General features: G+C 35.9%; 3 protein-coding genes and 1 non-coding gene across 8 annotated transcripts in view; 3 read left to right on the top strand and 1 right to left on the bottom strand.

The window, feature by feature from the left end:
- Positions 1–441: 441 nt before the first annotated feature.
- rab34a (RAB34, member RAS oncogene family a) lies at positions 442–6,000 on the bottom strand. Of its 3 annotated transcripts, none has more exons than XM_077208873.1 (11): positions 5,749–6,000; positions 5,107–5,170; positions 4,899–4,990; positions 4,757–4,822; positions 4,242–4,343; positions 4,092–4,156; positions 3,339–3,390; positions 2,890–2,971; positions 2,623–2,713; positions 2,363–2,470; positions 442–1,110 (listed from the first exon to the last, which is right to left on the bottom strand). In XM_077208873.1, exons 2-11 carry the CDS (start codon positions 5,158–5,160, stop codon positions 1,043–1,045), a joined length of 780 nt encoding a protein of 259 aa, XP_077064988.1. In that variant the 5' UTR covers positions 5,161–5,170; positions 5,749–6,000; the 3' UTR covers positions 442–1,042. The 3 variants fall into 3 exon arrangements, with proteins under 3 accessions (XP_077064988.1, XP_077064987.1, XP_077064989.1); XM_077208872.1 differs by having other exon boundaries at positions 4,757–4,825; positions 5,749–5,992; XM_077208874.1 differs by lacking the exon at positions 4,757–4,822 and having other exon boundaries at positions 5,749–5,888.
- Positions 5,916–21,568, top strand: nek8 (NIMA-related kinase 8). Of its 2 annotated transcripts, none has more exons than XM_077208871.1 (15): positions 5,916–6,047; positions 12,330–12,535; positions 12,870–13,102; positions 13,193–13,324; positions 13,431–13,639; positions 13,745–13,824; positions 14,025–14,212; positions 14,294–14,441; positions 14,961–15,037; positions 15,873–15,990; positions 16,160–16,310; positions 18,833–18,996; positions 19,096–19,248; positions 20,226–20,384; positions 20,555–21,568. In XM_077208871.1, the coding sequence occupies exons 2-15, from the start codon at positions 12,400–12,402 to the stop codon at positions 20,581–20,583; spliced, it is 1,977 nt and encodes a 658-aa protein (XP_077064986.1). In that variant the 5' UTR covers positions 5,916–6,047; positions 12,330–12,399; the 3' UTR covers positions 20,584–21,568. The 2 variants fall into 2 exon arrangements, with proteins under 2 accessions (XP_077064986.1, XP_077064985.1); XM_077208870.1 differs by lacking the exon at positions 5,916–6,047 and adding an exon at positions 10,757–10,866.
- trnar-ucu (transfer RNA arginine (anticodon UCU)) lies at positions 7,527–7,613 on the top strand. Its single transcript is given in 2 exon segments — positions 7,527–7,563; positions 7,578–7,613. It is a non-coding gene; the product is annotated as a tRNA-Arg (tRNA).
- A 781-nt stretch (positions 21,569–22,349) lies between the features above and the next one.
- traf4a (tnf receptor-associated factor 4a) overlaps positions 22,350–25,751 on the top strand; it is a 47,332-nt gene continuing 43,930 nt past the window's right edge. The window contains exon 1 of one of the 2 annotated variants that reach the window (XM_077208869.1): positions 22,350–22,863. In XM_077208869.1, coding sequence (XP_077064984.1) covers positions 22,721–22,863 — 143 coding nt within the window. In that variant the 5' untranslated portion in view covers positions 22,350–22,720. The remainder of the gene's footprint in view (positions 22,864–25,751) is intronic. The other variant, XR_013195977.1, reaches the window with a different exon arrangement.

The raw sequence follows: 25,751 nt of genomic DNA, 5'->3' as shown, positions 1-25,751 counted from the left end.
TTTTAAAGTCCTTTTTAAGACCAATTGTAAAAATGTAAAGAATAAATTGAAGGGACAACAATACGCCAATATGTTCCCTAAATGTAAATTTCAAAGTAGAAACACAATGAGTAAAAAGCATAAACTCGCTTAATTTTGCTCAATTTGTCCAGACTTAATTTTGCATTTGTATCTCAAGTAAATTAATATTGATTTAAAGATGTTTAGATTTGTATAGGAAACAGGATATGAATAGTGAGGAAGATATACATTTATTGGCATGGCATTATAAACTCTGATTTAAGACATTTTTAAGGCTTTCATTTTTGTAACGGTGAATTAAGATCCTTTTAAGACCCGCAGAAACCCTGTAACATGACAATACAGTTAATATTAGGACTTTTGAAAAAAAAAACCTCTTTAATTTACTGTGAGAGGTTTTTAAAATAAATAAACGGCTCCTTTAAGAAAAAGGAAAAGCATTTTATTTAGAATAAAAATATGAGTCACAGAAAACCATGTATACATGTCCTAATACTTATAAGTCTTTACAGCAAAACACATTTTGAAGCTTTATGAATGAATTCCTATATAACTTCAAGATAAATGACCCTTTTAATAAACAGGAATCTTTATATAGAAAAATACAGTTATCACTGTTTATTGCTTTTTGTGCAACTCATGCATGATTCTCTTGTGTACCTTTTAAAATCACTGCTGACGGTAAAGCAGAAATGTGAAGAAAAAAAATGTCTTTGTAAATAACACAATATAATAATTAATCACTAATGACTATTATGCATAAATTGTGCATAGTCTAGGTAAAACAGAATACCGCCATTGCCACAAAAAATGCAAACCTCAGATTGTCCAACAAAGGAATGTTTTTTTTTTATCCAGCGGATATTCAGTTACACCCTATGAATAATAAACCACACTGTTGTGGGAGGCCAATCCTACTTTTTATATTCTCCCTTTGTACGTACATGTAAGTTTGCAGGCATGTTTTGCTTTGGTACCCTATTTTTTGGTGCAAATGTTTGCATTTTCATAATGTCAGTCTTTACTGACAACAGTTAGGCTGTTTCTTCTTGGAAGTTGCATACAGGTTTTTTGAGTTGCTGTTGATTTCTGTGTGGATAAAAAAAGGTTTACATGTTTTACTTAAATACAAATGCAATATTGATTAAATGTACTATTCATCAGTCAACGTTGTTCTACAGAAAACCATTGTTTCATAACCTTTTATAAAAATGCAATAACTTTTTCATCCTTTGAAAATGACTTTCTTTAATAAATTCAGGCAACCCAGGCAAGGAACCATTAATGTCATCGCCAACTTTTCATGATTCAATCAAATTTCATGGATATAAAAATCTTATTGAACGGTGGCCCAGTAGTGCACAATACAACGAAATTTAAAAAGCAAACATAAGTTCACAACACAACAAAATTAAGCCACGAAACAACGGAAACAACACAACGGAAAATGTACAACACAGCGAAATAAAGCCGCAACACAACGGAAATGCTCCCGACCAGTAGACGGCTCTCGGAGCGCTATAAAGTTAGTTTTCCATGCCACTGTTCTATAGAGTCTAAAAAATATATCAAAACCACGATGAGTTTTAACAGTATGTAGCTAACCATTGTATATCGACATTTATTAATTCAAAATCACCTAAGTGCAATATAGCTGCATATTTAGACTCTAGAATGCTTTGACGCATTACCACTGCGCAGATCCGTAAGGGAACGTCTGCCAATTCCTTCAAGTTGTTAAAACGTATAATTTGTATTAATCAAAATCACTTTTAACATCCAAAAACATACATGTTCATACAAGCTTGATTATATTGGTATTAGACTGACTTACTACAGCTAACTTTTTTCCAATACCTACCTTCATGTATTTACAGTAATCAATTATTTTTTTAGGTAATTTCAATCAAATTACTGTATATTATAATAAATTATACGTTTTAACCACTTGGTGGAATCACCAAACGTTCCCTTAGGGATCATGCGCTGTGGTAGCGCGTCAAAGCATTCTCGAGTATAAATACGCAGCTTTAATTCATGTAGGCGATTTTGAAGTATATTTTATGTCAATATACAATGGTTACATACTGTTAAAATTAATAGTGGTATTGATATATTGAGACTGCCAACTTTATAGAACAATGGCAAGGAAAACGAACTTTATCGTGCTCCGAGAGCCCTCTAGTGGCCAGGAGCATTTCCGCTGTGTTGCGGCTTTATTTTGTTGTGTTGTACATTTTCCGTTGTGTTGTGGCTTAATTTCATCGTGTTGTGAACTTATGTTTGCTTTTTAAATTTTGTTGTGTTGTGCACTACTGGACGACCGTATTATTGTACTTACGAACAACTTCCCCAATCCGTCTGGATCCACTTTTCTCCAGTTCTGCCAGTACATTGGCCTCAAATGTTAAAGACGCCACTCTGAAGAAAAACTCTCTCACATTCTCCCCTACAGTCACAAAAACAATAATTTAACAACATTAAAAGTAGCAACGCTGATCTAAGGTTTCCCAAATACTTAATATGACTCCAAAATTGAAACTGCAGATCCCTGATTTAAAATATACTACTCTATAGTATTGTCTCTAGTTAAGAACTTACCAGACAAAGCGGACACAGCCCAGTACTCTGCTTTCATCTGATCCGCCAGTTTAATGGCATCCTGCTCAATTAGTGTATATTGTGCAGGAGACTGCAGGAAAGACACATTGGTTTGACATAAATATACACATATTTTGTATGCATGGCCTTGAACTTTAATAAAAAAACATATTAATGGAGTCACATAATATTATGTAACTTATTTACAATTATGAATTATAAAATAATATACAGTAATGTTGATATAAAATAAAAATGGTCACTCACACTCAGATCTTTCTTTGTGCCAACCAAGAAAAGCAATACATTTGTAGGATCATTCTCTTTCATTGCATCCTCTAGCCATTGCCTTTAGAAGAGGATGATACATTTCAATGTGTGAAGCAAGAATGAAATGGAAAAAATCGTCTTTTCTTCCCTATTGTGGTCTATATCCAAGTGATACAGCATCGTAAACTAGAAAAAATGATTTTGATCCTTTGGGCATTGATTGAATCGTGGTCGTTTTCTAATTGCTGTGATATCATGTGAGTGACAGATTGCTGGAGGTAAGGGATTATTGCTCAACCCACACACTGGTGCAAACCTCATCAGAAAAGAAATATTGTTGCGAAGGGAAGGAGACGCTAATGAAGGCATATGAATTTAAAAAAAATACTGATGCACGTGGATCAATCATTTGTAATAAAAACTGCAATATTTTGAAATAAAATTACCTTGTATGTTCCAGTGAAGCTACATCCGTCAAATCAAACACAATGATTACAGCTGGACACAGGAAATTAAAAAGAATATTAATTGTTGTATCTCAAAATTTAGGGCACAAACATTTCAATGGGGAAAAAATGATTCATTATTATTACTAACCAGAGTCATCACTATGCCCATTTTAGGAGGGTTTTAGCCTCTAAATTTCCACCCAGCCCCCCACCAATTTGCAATTAAGTCTACACTAATTTGTGATCGCCTCAGTCCCCTTTAAAACTCATATGAAAACAACGACAGGCTTTGGCTCAGCCCCGTTTTTTAGTCAGATATTCAGTGTGTTCTTCAATCCGCAGCAGCCAGCGTCAGAGGCAGAGGACAACGTGTGTGCATTTATTGATAGATTGTTATCAAATATGCATCTGTGTAGTTCTTTGTCGTAAATGCAGTATACATAATATGATGCGGGGGCAATTCAAGATGGTTTCTCATCCACTGTAAAATCTGGGCTTATTTATTTACTTTTGGCATGAGACTTTATGACTTTTCCTACTCTTGCTATACTTTGTACTTCAGTGCAAAAAAAATGTACAAAAATTTGTTATTGTGCCCCCCTAATATTGAAATCCTAAAATTGCCCGTTACTAACATTAATATTATGTTACATTAAATAATGTATAAAAATGGAATAAAAAATATTAGTTAAACAATGATATTGTTTGTTTGTACTATTTAATGTTATGTTCTGGTCAACCACTCCTTACCCTGAGCTCCTCTGTAGTATGTAGAGGCAATGCATTTAAATCTCTCCTGTCCTGCAGTGTCCCACCTCAAAAATAAAAACAAAAAATATAGCTGTATAAATAACTTGTTTAGAAATAATTAGGCTTTCATAAGATTTGGGTCAAACTCACAGTTGTAGACTGAAGGGGACCCCAAGAACTTCAAACCTCTCCATCTCAAAGTCCACACCAATGGTGGCCTTGTAATTCTTGTCAAAGACATTTTTGCAAAATCTAAAGAAAAAAGTTTAAAAAGATTAAATTACTAGGTAACACTTTACAATAAGGTTTCATTAGTTATCAACTTTAGATGACAAACTAAGAATGAATAATACTTCTACAGCATTTATTAATCTTAGTTCATTTTAACATTTATTAATACATTATTATAATACATTTTTATTAGTTCACATGAACAAACGATGAACGACTGTATTTTTTATTCATTTAACATTGACAAATTTGAATAAATACTGTAATAAATGTATTGCTCATTTTTAGTTGATGTTAGTTAATACATTAACGAATGTTAACAAATGAGACCTTATTGTAAAGTGTTACCAATTAATTACTATATTCTGCCAAACACTAACTAAAAGCAAGCTGACTGCTTTGACGTAATCAGTTAATTCTGCAACTTTGCTCACCTATTAATCAAACAGGTTTTCCCCACTGCCAGATCACCCACCACAATGACCTTAGAGATTTTAAACCTACTGGACAAAAAGCACAGGATAAAACAAAGCTGCATAAACCACTGATGCAACAAAACAAAAGATAACTTCTCACCCCACAGTTCCTGTCCTCTGCTGCTGACAGGCCGTCTTCACCTTGCTGTGGAATTCATTCTCTGTGTTCAAAGCAGCGCCTTTGTTGAAGCACTACAAGAGGAGGGAATATTTACACTCATTACTTCAGGAAGCACTTGAGGAAATGTGCCAATGGAGGAATTTCAGAACCAGCACTACCATCAGTGCATTGTGTGTAAAACATGTACCTTAGGAAGCTGTCCGATTATGCGGTCTTTTCGTACAGGGGGCAGTACACTCATGATGATGTTCCTGCAGGAGAACCACTAAGTTATGAATCACAGCTTGGCGTTTTGTAACATGGCACACACCATTAAAAGGAGGAATGAGTAATGGCTGCTCAGGATGAGGCTCTAGAGAGGAAGACTAGCATGAATAAAATAAGAATATTTATTTTAGTTTAGCTTATGTGTAAATTTGACCGTCAACGAATATATAGGAACTGCTTAGTTTTAAATAGTTGCCTACTTGGTAACTAAATAGCGAGAAGAGTGATGATGACTCACTAATCTGTAATTCGTTAATCCCAGTCAATCTGAGAACAAAGAAAAACACATCATTTGGTCACAAAACGTGTTTGACCTTGTTTGTGTCTACTTTTGGTGAAATATGTGTTGCTTACTGCATAGTCATATAAAGGATATACGATTTATTAAATACTGTAGCTACTTAATGAGTTTTATGACTCATGATGTACATAAACATTCCAAACGTCACATTTTAAAAACAAACGATACATTCTTTAATCCACCTTCATCTTCAATCCATCTTTCCAAAATCATATCCGTGCTCCGTAACACTGTTGCTACAAACAAACGTGTGCTTCTTACCTCAGGACGCTACTGTGAATGTAAAGCGCTCTCTTCTTGAGACAAAGAAGTTTGAAATGCTTTTATAAGTTCAATGCAAGAAAAAGAAAAACGAAAAGAAACTGGAGGGAGAGACGCATTCATCTATCGCGTACAGTTTCCAACTTTCTCATGAAAACGGAAGGGTATTCCGTCTCGGACCGACGGAAGCGCTGGGAACTGCATACAGATGATCCGTCTCCTCCAATCCCCCGGTCTCTCCTCTCCAAAACCAGGAAAGAGGGATAGCAAACGCCCCCTACAGCCATTGTTATAATACGGTTGTTACCGTGCATCTCTTTTAATAATGTGGTTAGTATGTTATTATACATGTTATGACCGGGTTTGGTCATCTGTTTTTAAAGATAGAACTTAAACACGCAAACGCTGCAAAAAAAAAAAAACATGTTGATTTTTTTCTATAAAAAAAAAACGTTTAGAAACGTTTTGCACTCCATTAACATGTTTGTTTTCATTATTTTGTGTCATCCCTTGCAAAAAGTTCTGGGTTGTACCATAGGCTAGTGGTTTTAGGCCTAGGCCTACCCGATAGCATTCAAAAGTTTGGGGTCAGTAAAATTAAAAATCATAATAAATTAACATTTTTATGCAGCAAGGATACATTTAAAATTATTCAAAAGTGACAGTAAAGACATTTATAATGTTACACAACTATATAAATTAACATTAATATATAGGAATATTATAATATATAGCCTAATATTAGCCTGATATCGCTGTTCAGCTTTGCAAAGATCTATGCATTTTTGTATGAATTTATTGAATGAATTTATAGAATAGAAGTAGCATGTAGTTTATGTGATTAGAATGAATGTTGGAATTATAAACTGCAGCTTAATGTTGTTTTTATTAGAGAAATTTATTTGTTAGAAAAATGGAGTAGCCTACAATATTGTCCCCAGACCTATTTTTTTTTTTATTTTTTTATTGAGATAACAGTAAGGGGGAATACAGAGACATTTGAATCCGTAAAACAAAAAGATCACAATTCTGCATCTTATATCAGATATCAATCATGTTTCTAATACATTATGTATCCTTTTCAACAGTTTTGATGTCTTTAGAGCTTTTCGATTGTTTTGTATTGAAGTTAGAGAGTCATAAAAAATCTTCAGATCAGTGGAAAATAGTCTTACAGTCGATATTCATTTTGCTTTATATATATGATTTTTTCTAAATAGAATGAGAAGTTTAATTATATCATCCATTTCCAGTTAACCAGAATCACAATCCATAAACAAGACCATTACCTCAGTTATTGTGACAAATTTATAAAATAACTCAAAAAGAAACCAAGAAACTTGGGACTGTCGCCAGACCTATTTGAAGGTTTCCCGTCCAAACCTCTAGCGCCACCATCAGACATTATGAGGTGCACCCTGAAAATTTCTTGCATTTTGGCGCCGTGGCTTAGTTGGTTGAAGCGCCTGTCTAGTAAACAAGATATCCTGGGCTCGAGTCCCAGCGGTTTATTATTAAATGTGCGCTCATTATAAGAATGATCAACAGTCGCGAAAAGGCGGCGACGTCTTGCAATCCATTGGGGTAGGTCCGGGATCCCTGCACTTTGGGATTTTTGGGCTGGGTTTTGGAGACAATGACAGTCGTGCGTCTGCATTGAACCAGGCTTCATTGTGCAGAGATCCGAGGACCTGCCACTCTTGCCCACAGAGCATGCAAACTCAGTGCTCGAAAGGCATAAAGCGGGGAGAATAATCTTTACGTGTCATAGATGGTCCGGCTCTGTGGCGCAATGGATAGCGCATTGGACTTCTAGGCTGACTGTGGCAATTCAAAGGTTGTGGGTTCGAGTCCCACCAGAGTCGGTGTTTTTGATGTTATGTTAACCCTATATAGCCTAAGTGTAATGCATAGCATTGCCCTTAGGCAACTGAAACGTTAACCCGTTGTGTTCTCAATATATTAATTTAAATAATTTCAAAATGCAATTGTCCGAGAACAGTCTAATGAGTTGTAAGTGAAATGCAAAAAGCAACAAAACCTTTTACGGATTATAAAAGTTAGCATAAAAATATTTAAATGTAGGCTATCTATCAATATAATTATGTAATCTTGTGTAGAGTTAATATGCTTAAATTAATTGATTCCACCACTTGTAAGATATTTTTTTTGCCATCAGCCACAAGAGGGCAGCAGACAGAAAAAATATAATGGCGGGCTCTTCCTTATCCAAATGACTAAGTCGGTTGCAATCACTGATCTAAATAGAATAACAGTCTATATAGATCAGTGGTTACAATGTGGTGGAACTTGAAAGAATATCAGATTTTACATTCTCTTTGTTGAACCGATGTCTGGACAATGAAATGAACAGATTGTGAAGATCAGATCCTTTATCGATGTGCAGCCTGTGCGTGGGTGTTCCAAACCCTATAGTCTTTTAACTAGGTTTTGTTGAATAAATGATACTTGCATGCACAGTGCATGCTAATTTATTCAGATTAATAATGTTACACCAAGTGTTAATATGGCCAATACTCTCTAGTTGAAATGTTTATTAAAGATATTAAGAATTCATTCAGATTAGCATTAAATTACATAGTCACAGTTTAAGCAAATTTACATGATTTGAATTTTATAAATGTTTTGAGTCTCAAAGTGTGAGAACTGAGAAATTGCTCAGGGCTGATTTACTGCAGAAATTCTCAGGGAAACTAACCAGTAATTTGCATGACAGGACAGCATAAACCTCCAAGGTTGTTTCACAGCGGTCAGTGTTTTTTCTAGCCCTCCTCGATCCAATCATTCAGGTCAGTTGTGCTCAACCTAAGATTATTTTTATGACCTAGATATTTTTAGGACATTTAAGTCATTTAATACAGCAAAATTATATAAACCAAAGAACATTAGGCTGAAACTTATTTTATTGCTATCCTCGCTGTTTTGAAACTATGCTTACCAGCTTGGTTACATATTTGGTTCATCCCATAAAGCACACTGTAATCCAAGTTTGAAATGTTTCATGCCTCAGAATGTGACAGTCAGTGATCAGGAATGTTCAGTGTTTATATACTCACCGGAACTGCTTTGTAATTTAAGAGAACAATATGAGGCGAAAGTATATTTCTTTACAGTACTGATACTTTTACCTTTTTTAAATGCTCTTGGATAATTTGAAAATAGCCTTTGAAATGAAAGAGTTTCATCTTGGGTTAATATGTGTTTTTATATTAGAACTTTGTCAGCACGCTCAGATGATGAAGATGATTTATCCTGTTTTGAAACTTGTGAAATGAATCAAACATAATTATTTTATTTATAGGAACTAAAAAAGCAAAAGATTTAAAAGCATCTAACTGAGGTCTAAATCCCTTCCGACGGCCAAAAAGGTCAGGAGGTTACCATAAAGATAAGCCAAGAAAATATTTTGTGGACACTTTATCTCAGGCCATTAAATCAACAGTGAACAATCTTCTTATTGAGAATCAAGTGACACCATAATAGTTAGGTTGTGTAAAGGCAGTCCACTGGCCATGGTTTTACGTGTGTTATGTGGTGTTGAGAAGAATGTGATTCAACCCCCTTTAAAGATCTGGTCTTGATAGGCCAAAAACATGAAGCCAGGGAAGCCATGCTGAGGGAAGAAGTTACAGACAGAACTTGTCTTGAGAATTACAAATTCCCAACAGTAAACTGATGCCCCGTCCAATTTTGATGACCCCAAGTGCTTGCGCTACTTCTGGTACGAAGAACAAATTCATTTGCAACGGTCGCTTTGTCATGTCCAGTGTAGACAGCTTCTAGCTGTTGTGCTGCGATGGCATCTGATGCAGAAATGGTGCTAGCTTTTAGGAACAGACATCAGAATTGTCTGTTCAGCATCAAAGCCTGATATCTACCCAACAGGGAACATACTCAGAACTTCCCTAACGTTCTGGCAAGGTTATTTCAAACTTATGAACAATCGTCCTTCCAGTTAATGTAAATACAACCGTTGTTAAATGTTATCTGGTCTTTAATAGACCAGCGGCACCTCGTGGTACCACAGAGAGGCACAAAATCACTCTCAAGAACGTTTTCGTTCAGTGGTGGAAGGATCTTCCCAACCCTCCCAAAATTCTATTTCACAATACTACTTCACCATATTCCTTTGTCGCTCTATCTTAATCCCTCCCCATTCTAGCTTTTACTATCCTGGGATACATTTTCCAAAAGCATTGTGAGCCCAAGTTGATCGTGAAGATGCAGGCATATTATTGATCTGCCTGCACTGACACCAATATATGAGAGCTGAACTGAGCTAGACGATGACTTTTTTCTCCAGAGCGGCTATATACATGAATGAACTAAATTAATAACTTTTTTACAACAAAAATGAACCATCACTGAATTTACTTAAGCTGGACTATGATGCTATTTTCTTCTTTCTTCATTATTCTCCTGTTATCACTGTAAAGCGGCTTTGAAGCAATCTGTATTGTAAAAAACGCTATATCAATAAAGGTGACTGACTTGACCTTTGTCACCAATGTTCTCCGCGATCAACTTAGCTCATAATGGTTTTAAGAAACACAGCCCTGAGCGATGGCTGAAACTACAAGCACTTCTCGTGTTTATTGCATCTTTTAAGATGAATCGCTTGTTGTTTCCTAAATTGGTATCCTCTTTGGTCAAAAGCGTCTGCTAAATGAATAAATGTAAAAATCAAAACATTAGGCCTACAAAAATGTTATTTATATAATTCATGGAAAGTTTTTCTGAAACATTTTAACTGGATGTTAGTCTAATGTTTAAACGTACAACTACTTAGATGGTTCTAAACTTCTGAGAACATTCAAAAGTAATGTTCCCACAATAGGCTACCCATACTAGCAAAACCTTGAGACTATTTTTCTGTAAGCTGGGTAATAACTGAACACAAACTTCACAAATTAGACATTTTAAGTAACATAACCCTGGTTTCAGAGTCAGTTCCCTCTGCTAATTTGCTGTATTTTGTCCCCTCTAGAACTCTGTAGGGGTACAGGAAGTGTTGCCTATAGTGACGGGGCGCGTTTAGAATCCAGAAAACATGGAGAAGTACGAGAAGATTAAAGTGGTCGGCAGAGGAGCATTCGGGTAAATAAAAAAACGAACGCGTTATTGGTTCGTGAAATGGTTTTATTGATGTGCACTCGTCTGTCTAAACTAGTCGATTCACAAAAATATTATTGTACGTTCTAAACTCGGTTGAAGTTTAACTTGAGAAACTCAGTTGAAGAGCTTTAAATCTGCAGCTCTCCTCTCAGAATCAGCGCGAGCGCGAGCTGTAGCGGAATATACAGCGCATCACTGTCTCGCGTTTCCGCATTCCATCAGTACAGTTACAGAGCCATTATCATCCTATTCAACGAGTAACAGATGCATTAAGAGTTTGAATAAGATTTCGACACTCTCCCTTTCAAATGGAAAAAGGAACTGTTGGGCAATGATGAGTAGCTCGCCCTACTCGTTTTAAATTTCCCTGGAATGTTTACAGCTTTCCTAATGGAATTAGTATCGAAATTTGGAATCTTAACGGTCCAGTTGCAAACATGATGTAAAAAAAGTACTTAGAAATGACACTTTCTCACTTATAAGCTAAGTTAAAATGTGGGGTACTGTTTTGTGTGAAAATTGTTGTCTGCTCAAAATTCTAAGTTTCTAGCGTAAAAAACATATATTGGAGAAGTAAAAATGTTTTAATTTGTATTCAAGTAAAGTAGGCTAAGTAAATTAAAAAGTAGTAAGGTTTTATTAGCTTTTTGAAACTGATCAAACCAAAACCTTGTGGTAAAGAAGTGCATTAAATTGGATTGACTTGGATTTTTGAAAATCTTAAAGTACATTTAAAATTAGGGTTCAGTTCTTCGTCTTGTCTCGTTAATGTTAATGTTTTTTTCCTCCAGTGATTCCCTGAATTTTTTCTGCCTGTACTTTGAGTTTTTGTATTAAAGACTGTTCTAGAGATTTCTTCTTCGTGTGCTTCTATTGTGCAGCTACTCCTGTTTAAAATTGAAAACACATACTTGATTTCAATTTTAACTAGTGTGTTAAAATTCACAATTAATCGATTAGACAGCACTAATTTAAAGTTAATTAAACTAAATTCGGTAACACTTTATTTTAAACTGGCATAATTACTGACACTTGCTGATACATGCACTTACTTTAGTAATAACAATGATGCATAATTACAAGCAACTAACCTTAACCCAATATAGTGAGTACATGTAGTTAATTTCTCAGTACTAATTTGTGTAATTACACTGTAACAAGGTCACCTTAAAATAAAGTCTTAGGCTACCTAAGTTCTAAATTCATCATTACAAAAGTGTAATTACAAATATATTTAAATACAAGTTTCAGTAGAAATGACATTAAAGTATAATGTCGTTTACCATGCTTGTCATTACATTCGTCAGTACACTTTAACCTGTTATTTCAACCTCTATCCTGAAACCTTGAATTGTTAAACTTTAAATTCAGCTGTTAAACTTGAAATTGTTACATTCGGTGAATCCACACATTGACCTGCATCCTGACTTTTTTATCTGACACAGGATAGTGCACCTTTGTCGCAGACGCACCGATGGCGCGCTCGTGATCTTGAAGGAAATCCCAGTTGAGCAGATGTCCCGTGATGAACGTCTCGCGGCCCAGAATGAATGCCAAGTCCTCAAGTTACTCAGCCACCCCAACATAATTGAGTATTATGAAAACTTCCTGGAGGACAAGGCGCTAATGATCGCTATGGAATATGCTCCAGGTATACACTTTCTTCACTCATTTTTGATGGTCACTTAATATGTTCGTCCAGTTTAAGTCAGGGACAAAGTTCATAATATTTATTACTGTGATGCAAAAATAATACAAAAATATTTAAAGTGTATGGTAGGAGTTGTTTTAAAGCCGTTAATCTGTATTCCTTTTAATACAAAAAAGTGTCATCACAGTAATGTCACAATTAAAAAAATATATGATGGACAATAATTTTCTTTATGCAAAATATAATAAATAAATAGGTAATATAATAAGCATTTTGAATTATGCTTCAATAACCTTAGGATCTGTTATCATTTTTCTCTTTATGATTATCCTAGGTGGAACCCTGGCTGATTACATACAGAAACGCTGCAACTCCTTGTTAGATGAGGATACTATATTACATTTCTTTGTTCAGATCTTACTGGCCCTTTATCATGTGCACAATAAACTCATCCTACACCGGGACCTCAAAACCCAGAACATTCTCCTAGACAAGCACCAGATGATAGTCAAAATAGGAGACTTTGGAATCTCAAAAATTCTTGTTAGCAAGAGCAAAGCTTATACTGTAAGTAACAAAATTGTTTGTATTTCTGCAATGATTTGAGTTTGACAGCATGCGATTTGGTTACAGTCCAGATTCTCCTTCTCATGACAGGTTGTCGGGACACCGTGTTATATCTCTCCAGAACTTTGTGAAGGAAAGCCATACAACCAGAAGAGTGACATTTGGGCCCTAGGCTGTGTGCTTTATGAGCTTGCTAGTCTCAAGAGAGCTTTTGAGGCAGCAGTAAGATATATTTTCTTATTTTCTGGTTGTCTTGATTTTGAAGAATCCAAACATGTCAAATTAAAATAATGTTGAATGACAAGCTTAGCAACTTCTCTGTTTCCAGAACCTGCCAGCCTTGGTGCTGAAGATCATGAGTGGCACATTTGCCCCCATTTCAGATCGTTACAGCCCAGAGTTGAGACAACTAATTCTCAACATGCTGAATCTGGACCCATCCAAAAGACCCCAGCTCAATGAGATAATGGCTCATCCCATCTGCATTAGGCCATTGCTCAATCTCTACACTGACATAGGCAACGTCAAAATGCGCAGGTAGATTTATTTTATTTATCGCATTTAATTGTACACGTTAAGTATTGTAAATGTACTTATGCACTTTGTTTGGCTACTAAATTGATTCAATTATTCTCTTTTTAGAATAGAAAAGCCACTTTCTACTGCACAGACAGGTCCTCATGGAAGACCTGGTGGACGCGTGACCAGTACCAGAACCAGAGGTGGGGTTTTATTTCCCTAAATATTGTCTTATTTACTAATGTTATGTTTTAAAGCATCATCGAATATTGTATTAATCCAACCTGGGCTTTGCTGATTAAACATCAGGTTTGCAGTTCATAGTAAGCTTTCATTTAGCTGTGCTGGTTTGACCGTCAGCATGAGGATTTTCTGGTGCCATTTGTTCCATTTCATCTTCTAGGAGGACTGTCCTGTCTAACTTCAACAAAGATGATGCACCCATTGCCTTTATCTTCAGTGTACACGTGGGGCAGTGGCATTTCCACTCCTCTGCGTCTGCCCATGTTAAATACAGAGGTTATACAAGTGTCCCTGGGCCGCACACAGAAGATGGGCATCACCAAATCTGGGAGGCTCATCACATGGGAGGTGAAATGATGATTTTTCTTGAGTATCAGTCATATTTTATTTCCGTTTTTTAATTTTTATTTCTGCTTGACTCTATGCCAGGCCCCCTCGGTTGGATCCACTGAGCCCACTCTGCCCGGTGCTGTTGAGCAGATGCAGCCCCAGTTTATCTCCCGCTTCCTGGAGGGACAGTCTGGTGTCACGATCAAATCTGTCTCATGTGGTGATCTCTTCACGACCTGCCTAACAGGTATGCTTCTTACAATCCAGAATTTTCCGACAGAGGTTGTGGCATCATCGATTTCAGAATCAACCGGGCCCTAACGACACATACAACCAAAACAAACAAGATTTAGTCACTTTGCATGTCCATCAAACTCTGCAAAATGAAGCACTAAGTGATTTAAACATTTACGACGAAATGAAAAACGGATGAAAGGAGAATGTAATCACCACTTTTTACTCTCCTTCCTACAGAGCTAATTAAGCAGCTTTTGTTCACACTGCAAAAGCTAATCTCTTGTCCCCTGGCATTGTAGCACAGCAGTGTACATTTGTCTGCTCTAGAGTAAAGGATATGCTATAACTATTCGTCTCTGCAGGGGAATCATTAGTCCCCAGCAGATATAGAGGATTAAAGGGCTTGACTTCCAGCTAAGATGCTCTTCTTGTGCAGCGGTTTGCACTGACAGAGAAACAATTGTTGTTTAATTCTTTGTTTATATGCAAGAGAAACTACAATCTGCCTAATTTACTTTCGGTTCTGCAGACAGAGGTATAATCATGACGTTTGGAAGTGGAAGCAATGGTTGTCTTGGACATGGGAACTTCAACGATGTGACACAGGTAGATTTAGATTATCTGTGTTTTGTTTGCAGTGGTTTATTTAGAGATGTCTGCTCAGGTAAGCTAAGGATTTAAACAAACTGACATTAAGTATTGACCTCAGGACTAAAAAATAAAGATGATCCGCTGACCTGGGATCATTGTGAGATTGTTCTCATTGTTAACTGAAACTAAAATGATAAAAACAAATATTGTTAATTGAAAATTAAATATGAATATTAGATGAAAAACTTAATAATAAATTAAGTTCAAGTACTAAAATTACTAAACCTGAAAATTTAAGCTAATAGAAATATATAAAAAACACATAACAAAATCACTAAAACCTAAAATTAAAATGAAAACTGAAAATTAAAATATAAATAATAGTATATAGTTCTTTAAAAAATAAGTTTTTACTGTACAGTGATAATAATTTATAGCTATTGTTGCAAATAACAATAGCATGTAAATATAAAATACATTTACGTGAAAACAATGGTAGAGCAAGCAAAACTACTGGCCCAAAACTGCCATCAGAAAAATCCTGCCTGGGCTTTTGATAGAGACTTGGGCCAGTATGCAACCACCTAGCAACCAACCAGAAAGCCCTAGCAACTGCATAGCAATGTGCTAAAAAACACCTTAGCAACTGCATAGCAGTACCTTCCCAACACCTAGGGATATGGTTAGGATTACATTTTCGGACAGAAATGTTGTTCCAGGATCAACAAAATATGTTGACCCAGGAACGGAGCTCGACAAATCAGGACACCTCTAGTGTTTTCCTTACAAAATGTGAAAATCTAGTGTTAATTATACTCATAGTTCTCCATATTCCTGTCTTTGTGTTCAGCCCAAGATAGTAGAGGCTCTTCTGGGTTATGAGTTGATCCAAGTGTCCTGTGGAGCATCCCACGTTCTGGCAGTTACCAATGAGCGAGAGGTTTTCTCCTGGGGGCGAGGAGACAACGGTAAATGAGCAACATCACTTGTCACTTGAATACTGTGTTTCTTTGTGTTTCTCTTTGTACTCTTGCAGACAGCAGCAGCAGCGCCTCCAGGCAGACCTGGCATTTTGTGCTCCATCGTTCTAGTTCTCTCTCTCCGCCACACTCTCTGTATTATGTCTCTGTTTGACAGGCCGGCTTGGTTTGGCCACACTCGACTGCCACAACTCTCCGCGGCAGGTGAGTTTGCCAGCTGATTTTGAAGCCCAGCGTGTGCTGTGTGGGGTGGACTGCTCCATGATCATGAGCACACAGCACCAGATCCTGGCCTCTGGGAACAACAGGTACTCCATATGTCTTCTCACAGTTCATTATGTACAAAAACAGAATGAAAAATATCATATTACTTTAATAAAACATATTACATTGGGAAAATGGAGTAATGTCTGTTCAAGTGATTTTGGCTGGATGCTTATATTTTATTTATTTTTATTTTTATATAATACTCAAAAGTTTGGGGTCAGTAACATTTTTTAAATGTTTTTGAAGGAAGTCTCTCATTTTCACCAAAGCTGTATTTATTTATTCATAAATAAAAACTTAAAAAAATAGTATTACAATGAAAAATAAATGTTTCCTATTTGAATATATTTTAAAGTTTAATTTATTCCAGTGATGCAAAGCTGAATTTTCTGCATCATTACTCCAGTCTTCAGTGTCACATGAACTTTCAGAAATCATTCTAATATGCTGATTTGCTGCTCAAGAAACATTTCTTATTATAATCAATGTTGAAAACAGTTGTGCTGCTTAATATTTTTGTGGAAACTGTGAAACAATGTTTTAATTATTATTCTTTGAATAGAAAGCTCATAAGAACAGAAATTATTTGAAATAGAAATATTTAATTCTTTTTTTAGCATTATAAATGCCTTTACTGTCACTTTTGATCAATTTATTGCATCTTTGCTGAATAAAACTATTACTTTTTTTTTACTGACCCAAAACTTTTGAACAGTAATATATATATATATATATATATATATATTATTTCTCTCTTTTTTACTTCCTGAAACTTTTCCTAACATTGCAACAAAATGCAAAGTAAATCATTATTTATTTATTTGTTATTTACTATATTTATTTTCGGTCTTCCACATTGAATGATGGGTAATGTGGATATTTAGTTCACATATTTAGGATATATATTAAGTATGTACATGTTAAATTATATAATCAGCATTAATAAAAAGTTATTTTCCAGTTCAGATTTGCTATTGACAGTTCTTTAATCATCTTTAAGACAGAAAAAGGCTCACAGAAAACCCAGATTTCCCATTAGCAATGATGACATCATGTGCTCTCATGACTTGAAGGCAGCGTAATTTACCAAAGCTTCAAATGGCATGTGGTTGGTTGAGGTGTTGACTGTCACAGATTCTCAAAACTGTCTATATTTTGGCATGTTGCCGGTTAATGAGCCTCAAAGTGGATTTTTCAAAATCCTGGTATGAGTCTAATTGCAATTATAAATAATAATGCATCTCAAAATGTAAAAAAAAAAAAAAAGAAATCTCCATGAATGTCTTGCTAAGCAGTTTTGCTTATGTTAGGCAGTTTTTCACAGATTGCCAAACCAGTTTAGGGAGTTAACACTCCTCATTCCTACTTCAGCATTTGAAAAGACTGCGAAATATGAAGACATTTCATCACAGGAAATGACCAACACAATGACCATATTTTAAATAACAGTCACACCCTGTCAGCGGCACCATTGGAGTGCTAAATATCATTGTTTATGACCCCCACAGACTTAGAGCAGATTTTCATAATAAACCCGTTGCCCTTTGTGAAAAAGAAGTAAACTGTACCATACTTTAAAAAAGAACACTGATTGACACTTAAATGAATGTTAATGGCAATTATAAAATTTTTATTGTAGTTTAAATTTTGTATTGAATACAATTAGCTGAACTTTAGAGTGCCTTTTTGACCCACTTTAGACTTAAGTACATCTTTAAATGTCATTTCACAATTACTTCTATTGTCTTAAATAGAGTGTACTGCCAAATGTACTGACAAGCATTTATGGAACACTAAAATATACTTTAAAGTCATTTCTATTGAATCTTGTTCTGTAAGTAATGTGTTTAAATATATTTGTATATTATACAAATATTTGTAATATATTTGCCATTTACATTTGTAATGATGAAATTGCAGTTTATTTCATTTAAAATACATTACCTTTTAATGTAATATCAAACAGCAATCTGCATTAAAATTATAATCAAGTGCTTTAGTATGTTAGTTAATACATCGAAAGTAAGTGTACTTCTTTAGTAAGCACGACCAGTCGATTATTCAAAATTAAAATGTACTCTTCAGTAAAACCTCTCATTTGACATGATTACAAAGTTCACTTTTTGAAAAATGTACACAAGTCTTTCAAGAAACAATGACATTAAATGCCTGGTTTCAAAGGCTTTAAGCTTAGTCCCAGACTAAAATGCATGTTTGAGCTGTTTTAACTGGAAGCTACTTGCACTAACATATCTTAAAATATGTCAGTGCCATTGTTTGCGCACCAGTAATGTTTTTTTCTACGGCATGTTTCTAAAAGCTACTTAAATGTCCTAATTGAACTTAGGCCTATTCCTGGCTTTATCTAAACCCTGTCTGTGAAACCAGGCCTAAACGTACTTTCTTTAAGTACACTAAAATGGCCTTTTATTTGAGAAGTATTATATTATCTGCAGGTAGATTTTTTTATATACTGAAGCACACTACAAGTGCACATCCAATACTTTTCACAGAGAGTTGCTAAATTGATATTTGAATGAATAAATAACCATCTTAAATGCAGATTTAACAAGCTGGGTTTGGATAAGGTCTCAGGCACAGAGGAGCCATCATCTCACTGTCAGGTGGAGGAGGTCCACACATTCCAGCCTGTCCAGTCTGCTCCTCTAAATGTTGAGAAGATTGTTTATGTAGACATCGGCACAGCACACTCTGTTGCAGTCACAGGTAAGTCACAGGCACTTCATTCACATTACAACTCAATGTGCTGTTCTGATTTAGACTGAGGACCGACTCACAGTCTATGAGTATGTGCCCTAAATGCAGAGAAAGGTCAGTGTTTCACCTTCGGCAGTAACCAGCATGGGCAGCTTGGCTGCAGTTCCCGCAGAACCGGTCGAGTGCCCTATCAAGTCTCAGGACTGCAAGGAATCACCATGGCCGCGTGTGGCGATGCGTTCACTCTGGCTATTGGAGCAGGTAAACAAGACATATACTGGTGAATCTCACAAAACAGGTCACATTGAAGTCTGATGAAGCCTATTTTTAGGACAATGAAGATTTTTAAAATCCCATTGTCATGAATCTTTTCATGACAACAAAGTATACTTCCGCCCCAATTTTCATTACTGCAATGCATCCAGACATGATGATCCTGATTTTTCACCCATGATTAATAAGTGTGTATTGTAATTATTGTAATACAGTCGTTTTTATAGTATGATAGTGTGAAAAAATACTGTAATACAATGTATTTCAACCCTCTAATTTTTAAAAGCTATTTTAAACCATTCAGGTTTAATGTTTATTGGTAAATCTGATGTTACATCCAATCCAGCGTGGGTAAAAACCTCTTGGCTTTGGTTTTTATTTATAACAGTATCAATTCAACAAAAGCCTAAAAAATGCTAATGCTAATAATTTATTTTGATGGTCCATTTTAGACATTCTACTAACTATAAGTAACTTTGCATCTACATGTCAACTAACTCTCATTAGAGTATCAGTCAACTGTTAGGTTAAGATTATAGGTGTTAGGGTTCGTGTAAGTAGAATATATATATATATATATATATATATATATATATATATATATATATATATATATTGATACTGGGATAAACATTGAACTAGACAACCAAACTACATCAGCTCAAAATAAATGCAATGCATCCCAGACAAGGCTGCTATCAAGCCATCAATTTCTTCTGTCATAGAATGTGCTCTAGTGGGGGCAGGTAGGTTAATTAATGTGACATGTGGCTAAAGGTCAGCATGTAACCCCGACTGTGTCCCAGAGGCTTAGAAGACTCTGAAGACCTTTATTGTTTCATGTTGTCTTTGTTCATTCATGATTCTCACAGGATTTGACATGCAGAGAAATAGACTGACAAAGATGTTATTCAGCCAAATTGTGTCAGAATCGTGAGTAAATGTTCTGCTGCTTCATTCGGCAGAGGGGGATGTGTACACCTGGGGTAAAGGGGCACGTGGTCGACTTGGAAGGAAAGAAGAGGATTCTGGGATACCAAAGACAGTGCAGCTGGATGAGAGCCACCCGTTCACTGTCACGTCAGTGGCTTGTTGCCATGGAAACACACTGTTGGCTGTGAAACGTAATGTTCAGCTATAATTACTGTTTACAGAATCTAGACATTATTGTATTGTATTTGTTGCAATTATCTATTGTTGATTTGGCATTACAAATGTTGTTGTCATTGTTCTCTCATCAGTCCTTAAAACACAGTGACTATATTCTTACTCATCATTTCTCTCTTTTCTTCAGCATTTTTTGAAGAGCCTGTTTCAAAGTGACAGCGCTGCCTCTGCCCGAATTCCTCCACACACTCCGCAGAAGAGGCATAAGGATTGAGGGATCGCCTCATTGAGAATTATAAGCCATGCAGTTGCGTTTACAACATGATTTCCAGCTATGTAAAGCTTTTTTTAAACAAATGTAAATATCTGTTTACTTATAACAGCAGAATTGCACTAATTCTCTATTTGCAGTATTACATATTTTGTGTACATACATTAGACTGAATTAAGTTAAAATTAATCATAAATATGTAGTATGTTAAATAATTCCTGATTGCTCACTGAGGCCGGACTGAATGGAAGAAAACAATGCAAAATGATTTTTGTCAAGATAATAAAGTGCTGCTTATGTTTCCACTTAATTTGGAAGTTAAAGCACAATTTCTAAAGTATATCATAAATGCATGCCTGCTGGACATTATGACAGTTCTAATGTGGGAGTTCTTATTTGTTGCCAAAATATTTTTTTAATAAATAAAAGCTTAGAATATTGAACTATTTAGCAATGTTATTTTTAGCTATAACAATTCTAATATGAATGCAAATTAATGAATATTGCATATTAAAAAGCATATTCTTGTTTTATTTTCAGCTGAATCACTTCGAGAGCTCGTGCGTCCATCATGCTATGATGTAATGTTTGTGCAATACGTGATGCTCAGAGCGTGTCATTAATGTAACGCGCCCTTTTTCATGCAAAACATATTTATCGTTGACGAGAGTTTAATATGTTTAAATGTAGCCGAGCTATTAAATAGTCTTACTCTAATAAACTGTCTTACTCTATTTCCATGATTTCGTTTACTGTTGTTGTTCTGTTGACGTAATGTCTGCTCTTGCACGAATGTCGTGCGCTTTTCACCGATAGAGGGACTCGTTTGCCTTACTGATAACTTTCTGCAACCTTTTGTTACCAGTTATTGCCTTTGTATGCACACTTTTGGAGTGTTATTTAATAAATAAATAAACGTTTTCTTCCTTATTCGCTTTTTATATCGTTTTTAATATTATATTACTGCGTGTATATTTATGTAGCCTACATTTAATATTTTAAAAAAATATCTTCATGTTACAATTGGGCAGGAATACAACTTCTGTATAGTTATAGGCTATTCAAGATGTGAATAATGGGGAAGGGGATTTTTTTTACATAGTAAGCACAAATACATTTTAAAAGAATTTTTATACACTCAAAAAAGAAAAGGTTCTTTATCGACATAGTGGTTCCATGAAGAACCTTTCCATTCTTTATTGAATATTGGTTCCAAGAAGAACCTTTAACATCCTTCAACCTTTCCATTCCCAAAAAAGTTTTTTTAAAGTGGAAAAGGGTTCTTTAAACTGATCTTCACACATTTTTTTTTAAAAAAAATTCATTCAAAGGTTCTTTGAGGAACCAAAAACAGTTCTTTTGTGGCATTAGCCTACTGCAAAAAAAAAAAAAAAAACTTTTGAAACCTGTATTTTTAAGTGAACAACATTTTAAGTGCAACCACAGATGTTATTAGCCTATTTTGACTTGATAATACATTACAAGCATGCATACCACAAAAATCGTTTTGTTTAAAACCCATTCGGTTGCGAGAGGGACCTCGAGAGAAATCCCGGCCATTACTGGCATAAATTCTATTAAAATAATCCCTTATAATGGCTACATTATAACGCTCACAGTCAGTATTACTGTAAATAACTGTAAATAAGCCTGCCCTTCTGATTTGTGCGAAGCTGAGAGGGATTTAAACGTGGCTCCTCCCTCATGAATAGTGGGTGGGGCCTGATATACCTAAACAGATGGGATCCGAGCTTTGTCTCCAGGCTGTCAGTGTTATTCACGACAGGCGCTGTGAAGGTTTCTCATCGCGCGCATCGTCTCGGTTCATCAAAGAGCTCGAGCGCTGCATTGACAGCCTCGTCATACAGACAGATCGTCGGGTTTAAGCTGTCATCCTGATGGTGGATCGAGCCGTGTTGCTCGAAAGAGGAAGCTGAGAAGGAACAATACCGACGGTTTGGGAGCGCGAGCCTGTGTTGTCGTTGGCAAGTGAATATCAGTTTTCATACGCGCTCTGTCAGCGCCTTATTGCAAAGGACAACAAACGACAGTCCCTATAGACGCTCAGTGTAAAAACCAGCAATGCCGGGGTTCGACTACAAGTTCCTGGAGAAGCCCAAGAGACGCTTTCAGTGTCCTCTGTGTAGCAAAGCAATGAGGGAACCCGTCCAAGTTTCCACATGTGGACACAGATTCTGCGATACATGTCTCCAGGAATTTCTCAGGTAAGGAAACGCATTTGAGAAACGTATATGAGCTGTGTCAACAACAACTACGCTAGGACACACACAACCAACCTTGTAAGCAGTGGAGTGTATTCGAATGAGTTTCATCAATTATCGTTTCAACACATGGCAGTCAGTCATATTTGCGCTACAGTTGACATTTTTATTTCTGCCCGTAGGCCTTGAGTTGATTTGGCGGCCAATAGGATACTGGGGGTGTTCTGAATGCAAATATATTGCAAATGAAGTTAGTTGCTGTTTAGTGTCACGAGACACTAGACACTTCATTTAGAAGAAGAGAGGACAGGTGGGTTACCTGTTTAATGAAATCCTACTATCAAAATCTGCACTCCAACATTATTGCAGTAGTTCCAGCTTGTATACCAAACAAGAGCAGGTCCATCACTAGCGAAGCATTTCCTGTCACATTCAGAAAATAAGTAGCCTACTTGTGGAGAAAATATTTTGAATATTTTTCCTTGAGCCTGTCCATTTGTGGTCTACCTTTATAAACGCGGGAGAAAAATATTTTCGGATCTGTGTGTGTGTGTGTGTGTGTGTGTGTGTGTGTGTGTGTGTGTGTGTATTCAGGCAGTAGAGACCCTCAGCTCTGGCCCTGTCTGTCATTTTGACCTGAGGCACCACAAGGCTCTTTGAGGGGGGCAGTCAGTCTCACATGTAGGATTGGGAAGCGAAACCTTTATTGGAATCAGTGTGGTGGAAGACTGGCCGCTGACACAGCACTAATTTGTGATATATGTGATTTGTTTGCTAGGTCATGTACGAACGACTTAATGCATAAAATAGACATGCTCAAATTTAATAATAAGTCAAATGGAAAAATTTGTTTAGGCATTCAAGGCCAACAAAATAACTCTGCAGCAGTTTTAGTATTTGTCGACATACATTAAACATCGGTTTTATAGCTTTTAGTTTCAACTACCAGGAAGTTCAAAACAGAACATTTACAGTTAACAGTTATAAAGCAGGAGTGCCCTTTAAATGATTCTTCACTAATAAGTGTATAATGTTATGCAAGTATCATCAAGTCATTTGCTTCGGGGAATGACATGATGACAATGTAAACATGACATACTGAATGTTTGACGGCTGAGATGCTCATTTTCACCTGTGACATACTGTAAAAACAGTAATATTATGAAATATTGCAATTTAGAATATTATTTATTCCTGTGATGCAAAGCTGAATTTTCAGCATCATCACTCCAGTCTTCAGTGTCACATGATCCTTCAGAATTAATTCTAATATGCTGATTTGCTGCTCAAAAAACATTTCTTCTTATTAATTTTGAAAACAGTTGCGCTTAATATTTTTAGTAAACCATGGCAGATTATTTATCTATTATTTGAAACAGAAATCTTTTAAAACATTGTAAATGTCTTTACTGACTCTTTTGATCAATTTAATGTGTCATTGCTGAATAAAAGTATTCATTTCTTTAGAAAATGAACACAAACTTTTGAACAAGGTGAGTTATCTGGCAGCCTTACATGGGCCTGATTTGGCCTGTGGGAATCCAGTTGAATAGGATGTCAGTGCAAATAGATCACATTATGCCTTCATAAATTTTGCACACTAACAGAATATCTTTGTATTTATATATATTTAGAAAGTTGACAGATTAACAATTGCGACAAAGGCACAATACGAGTCACAAAGATCTTATCTAGTTTTCCCACATATCCAAACAGGTTTTTTTTCTTTCCTGTCTGCATGTTGTGGAGTATAAACAGAACTTGTGCTGATGCTGCGGTGAAAGATAAGAGGTTTCAGGTCAGGTTTGCATCTCGTTCAGATTACAGTGAATGCAAGGTCCACTATAGAGACAATCATAGAAACTGAATTATCATGTACATTTTTGGATATTGGGAGGAAGAAGAAAACACATGATGCATTTTGCCTAAGGCTCTGTGTGTTTATGTTTGTTCTATTCTCAGTAAATCTCATTCCTCTCACGCCTACATAGGAGAAAGATTCTTTTAGAACGCTATGAAGCTTTCCTCAGTTTCATTTTCTCAGAATTGCTTGAGATAATACAAATAAAAGACATTTAATGTACAGTAAGACTGAATGAAAGCAGACAATGCTTATGAGTCATTGGGTCATTAGTGTGTCACCGGGAAGAAATCTGATCTACTTTTTTTCACCAGCTAATGAGTGACTTTTTAACACTAGTTAAAGCTAGTTAAAGGGACTAGAAGCACAAAGTGCAGTTTCTTTTTTAGAAAGGTCTTTTGAGAATTTGGAAGTGATTTGAATTAAAACTACAATAATTTGAACCTCCACAACACAAACAATTGATCTAAATCAGTGGTTCACAACCAGAGGGCCGGGGCCCACTATGGAGCCTTAACAAATTTCCAATGAGACCTGAAGATTACTTAAAATAAAGCCTGGAGCCCACTGCATGTTTTATAATAGTACCTTACGATTGTTGCTTGTCAGACTGTATGAACATGATCCCCGCTGTAAGCCATTGTAGCCACTGTAGGATCTCAGTTGTCATTAATGTCAGACTGTACGACAGTCAAGACGTGTTAAAAACGGACACACGAAAACTCATATGGAGTTTTACATCATCAATCCATGACATGTTTGGTGACTGTGAGCTGCATTACATGCGCGATTTAGGGTGTGGTTCAGTAAGTTTGGTCTGGACCAAAAAAAGTACTCCTTGTATGCTTAGCATTCATTTTAGCATTTTAACACTAAAGGCATAGGGAAGGGACTCGTGAAGAGCTTATAAAATGTGTAAAGGAGTCAAAACAGCGGCAGGAATTCTCTCCGTCACACACACAAACGAAGATCTGCTTCGAGGAGACGCTGTTCTGATGTCTGTACCAAACTCTGATGTTCAACATCGCGT

Source organism: Siphateles boraxobius, unplaced genomic scaffold (genome assembly GCF_051911475.1).
Source record: "Siphateles boraxobius isolate OS27281-9 unplaced genomic scaffold, OSU_SipBor_1 6, whole genome shotgun sequence".
Classification (NCBI taxonomy): Eukaryota; Metazoa; Chordata; class Actinopteri; order Cypriniformes; family Leuciscidae; genus Siphateles; species Siphateles boraxobius.
This window is presented reverse-complemented; position numbering and strand designations above follow the sequence as displayed.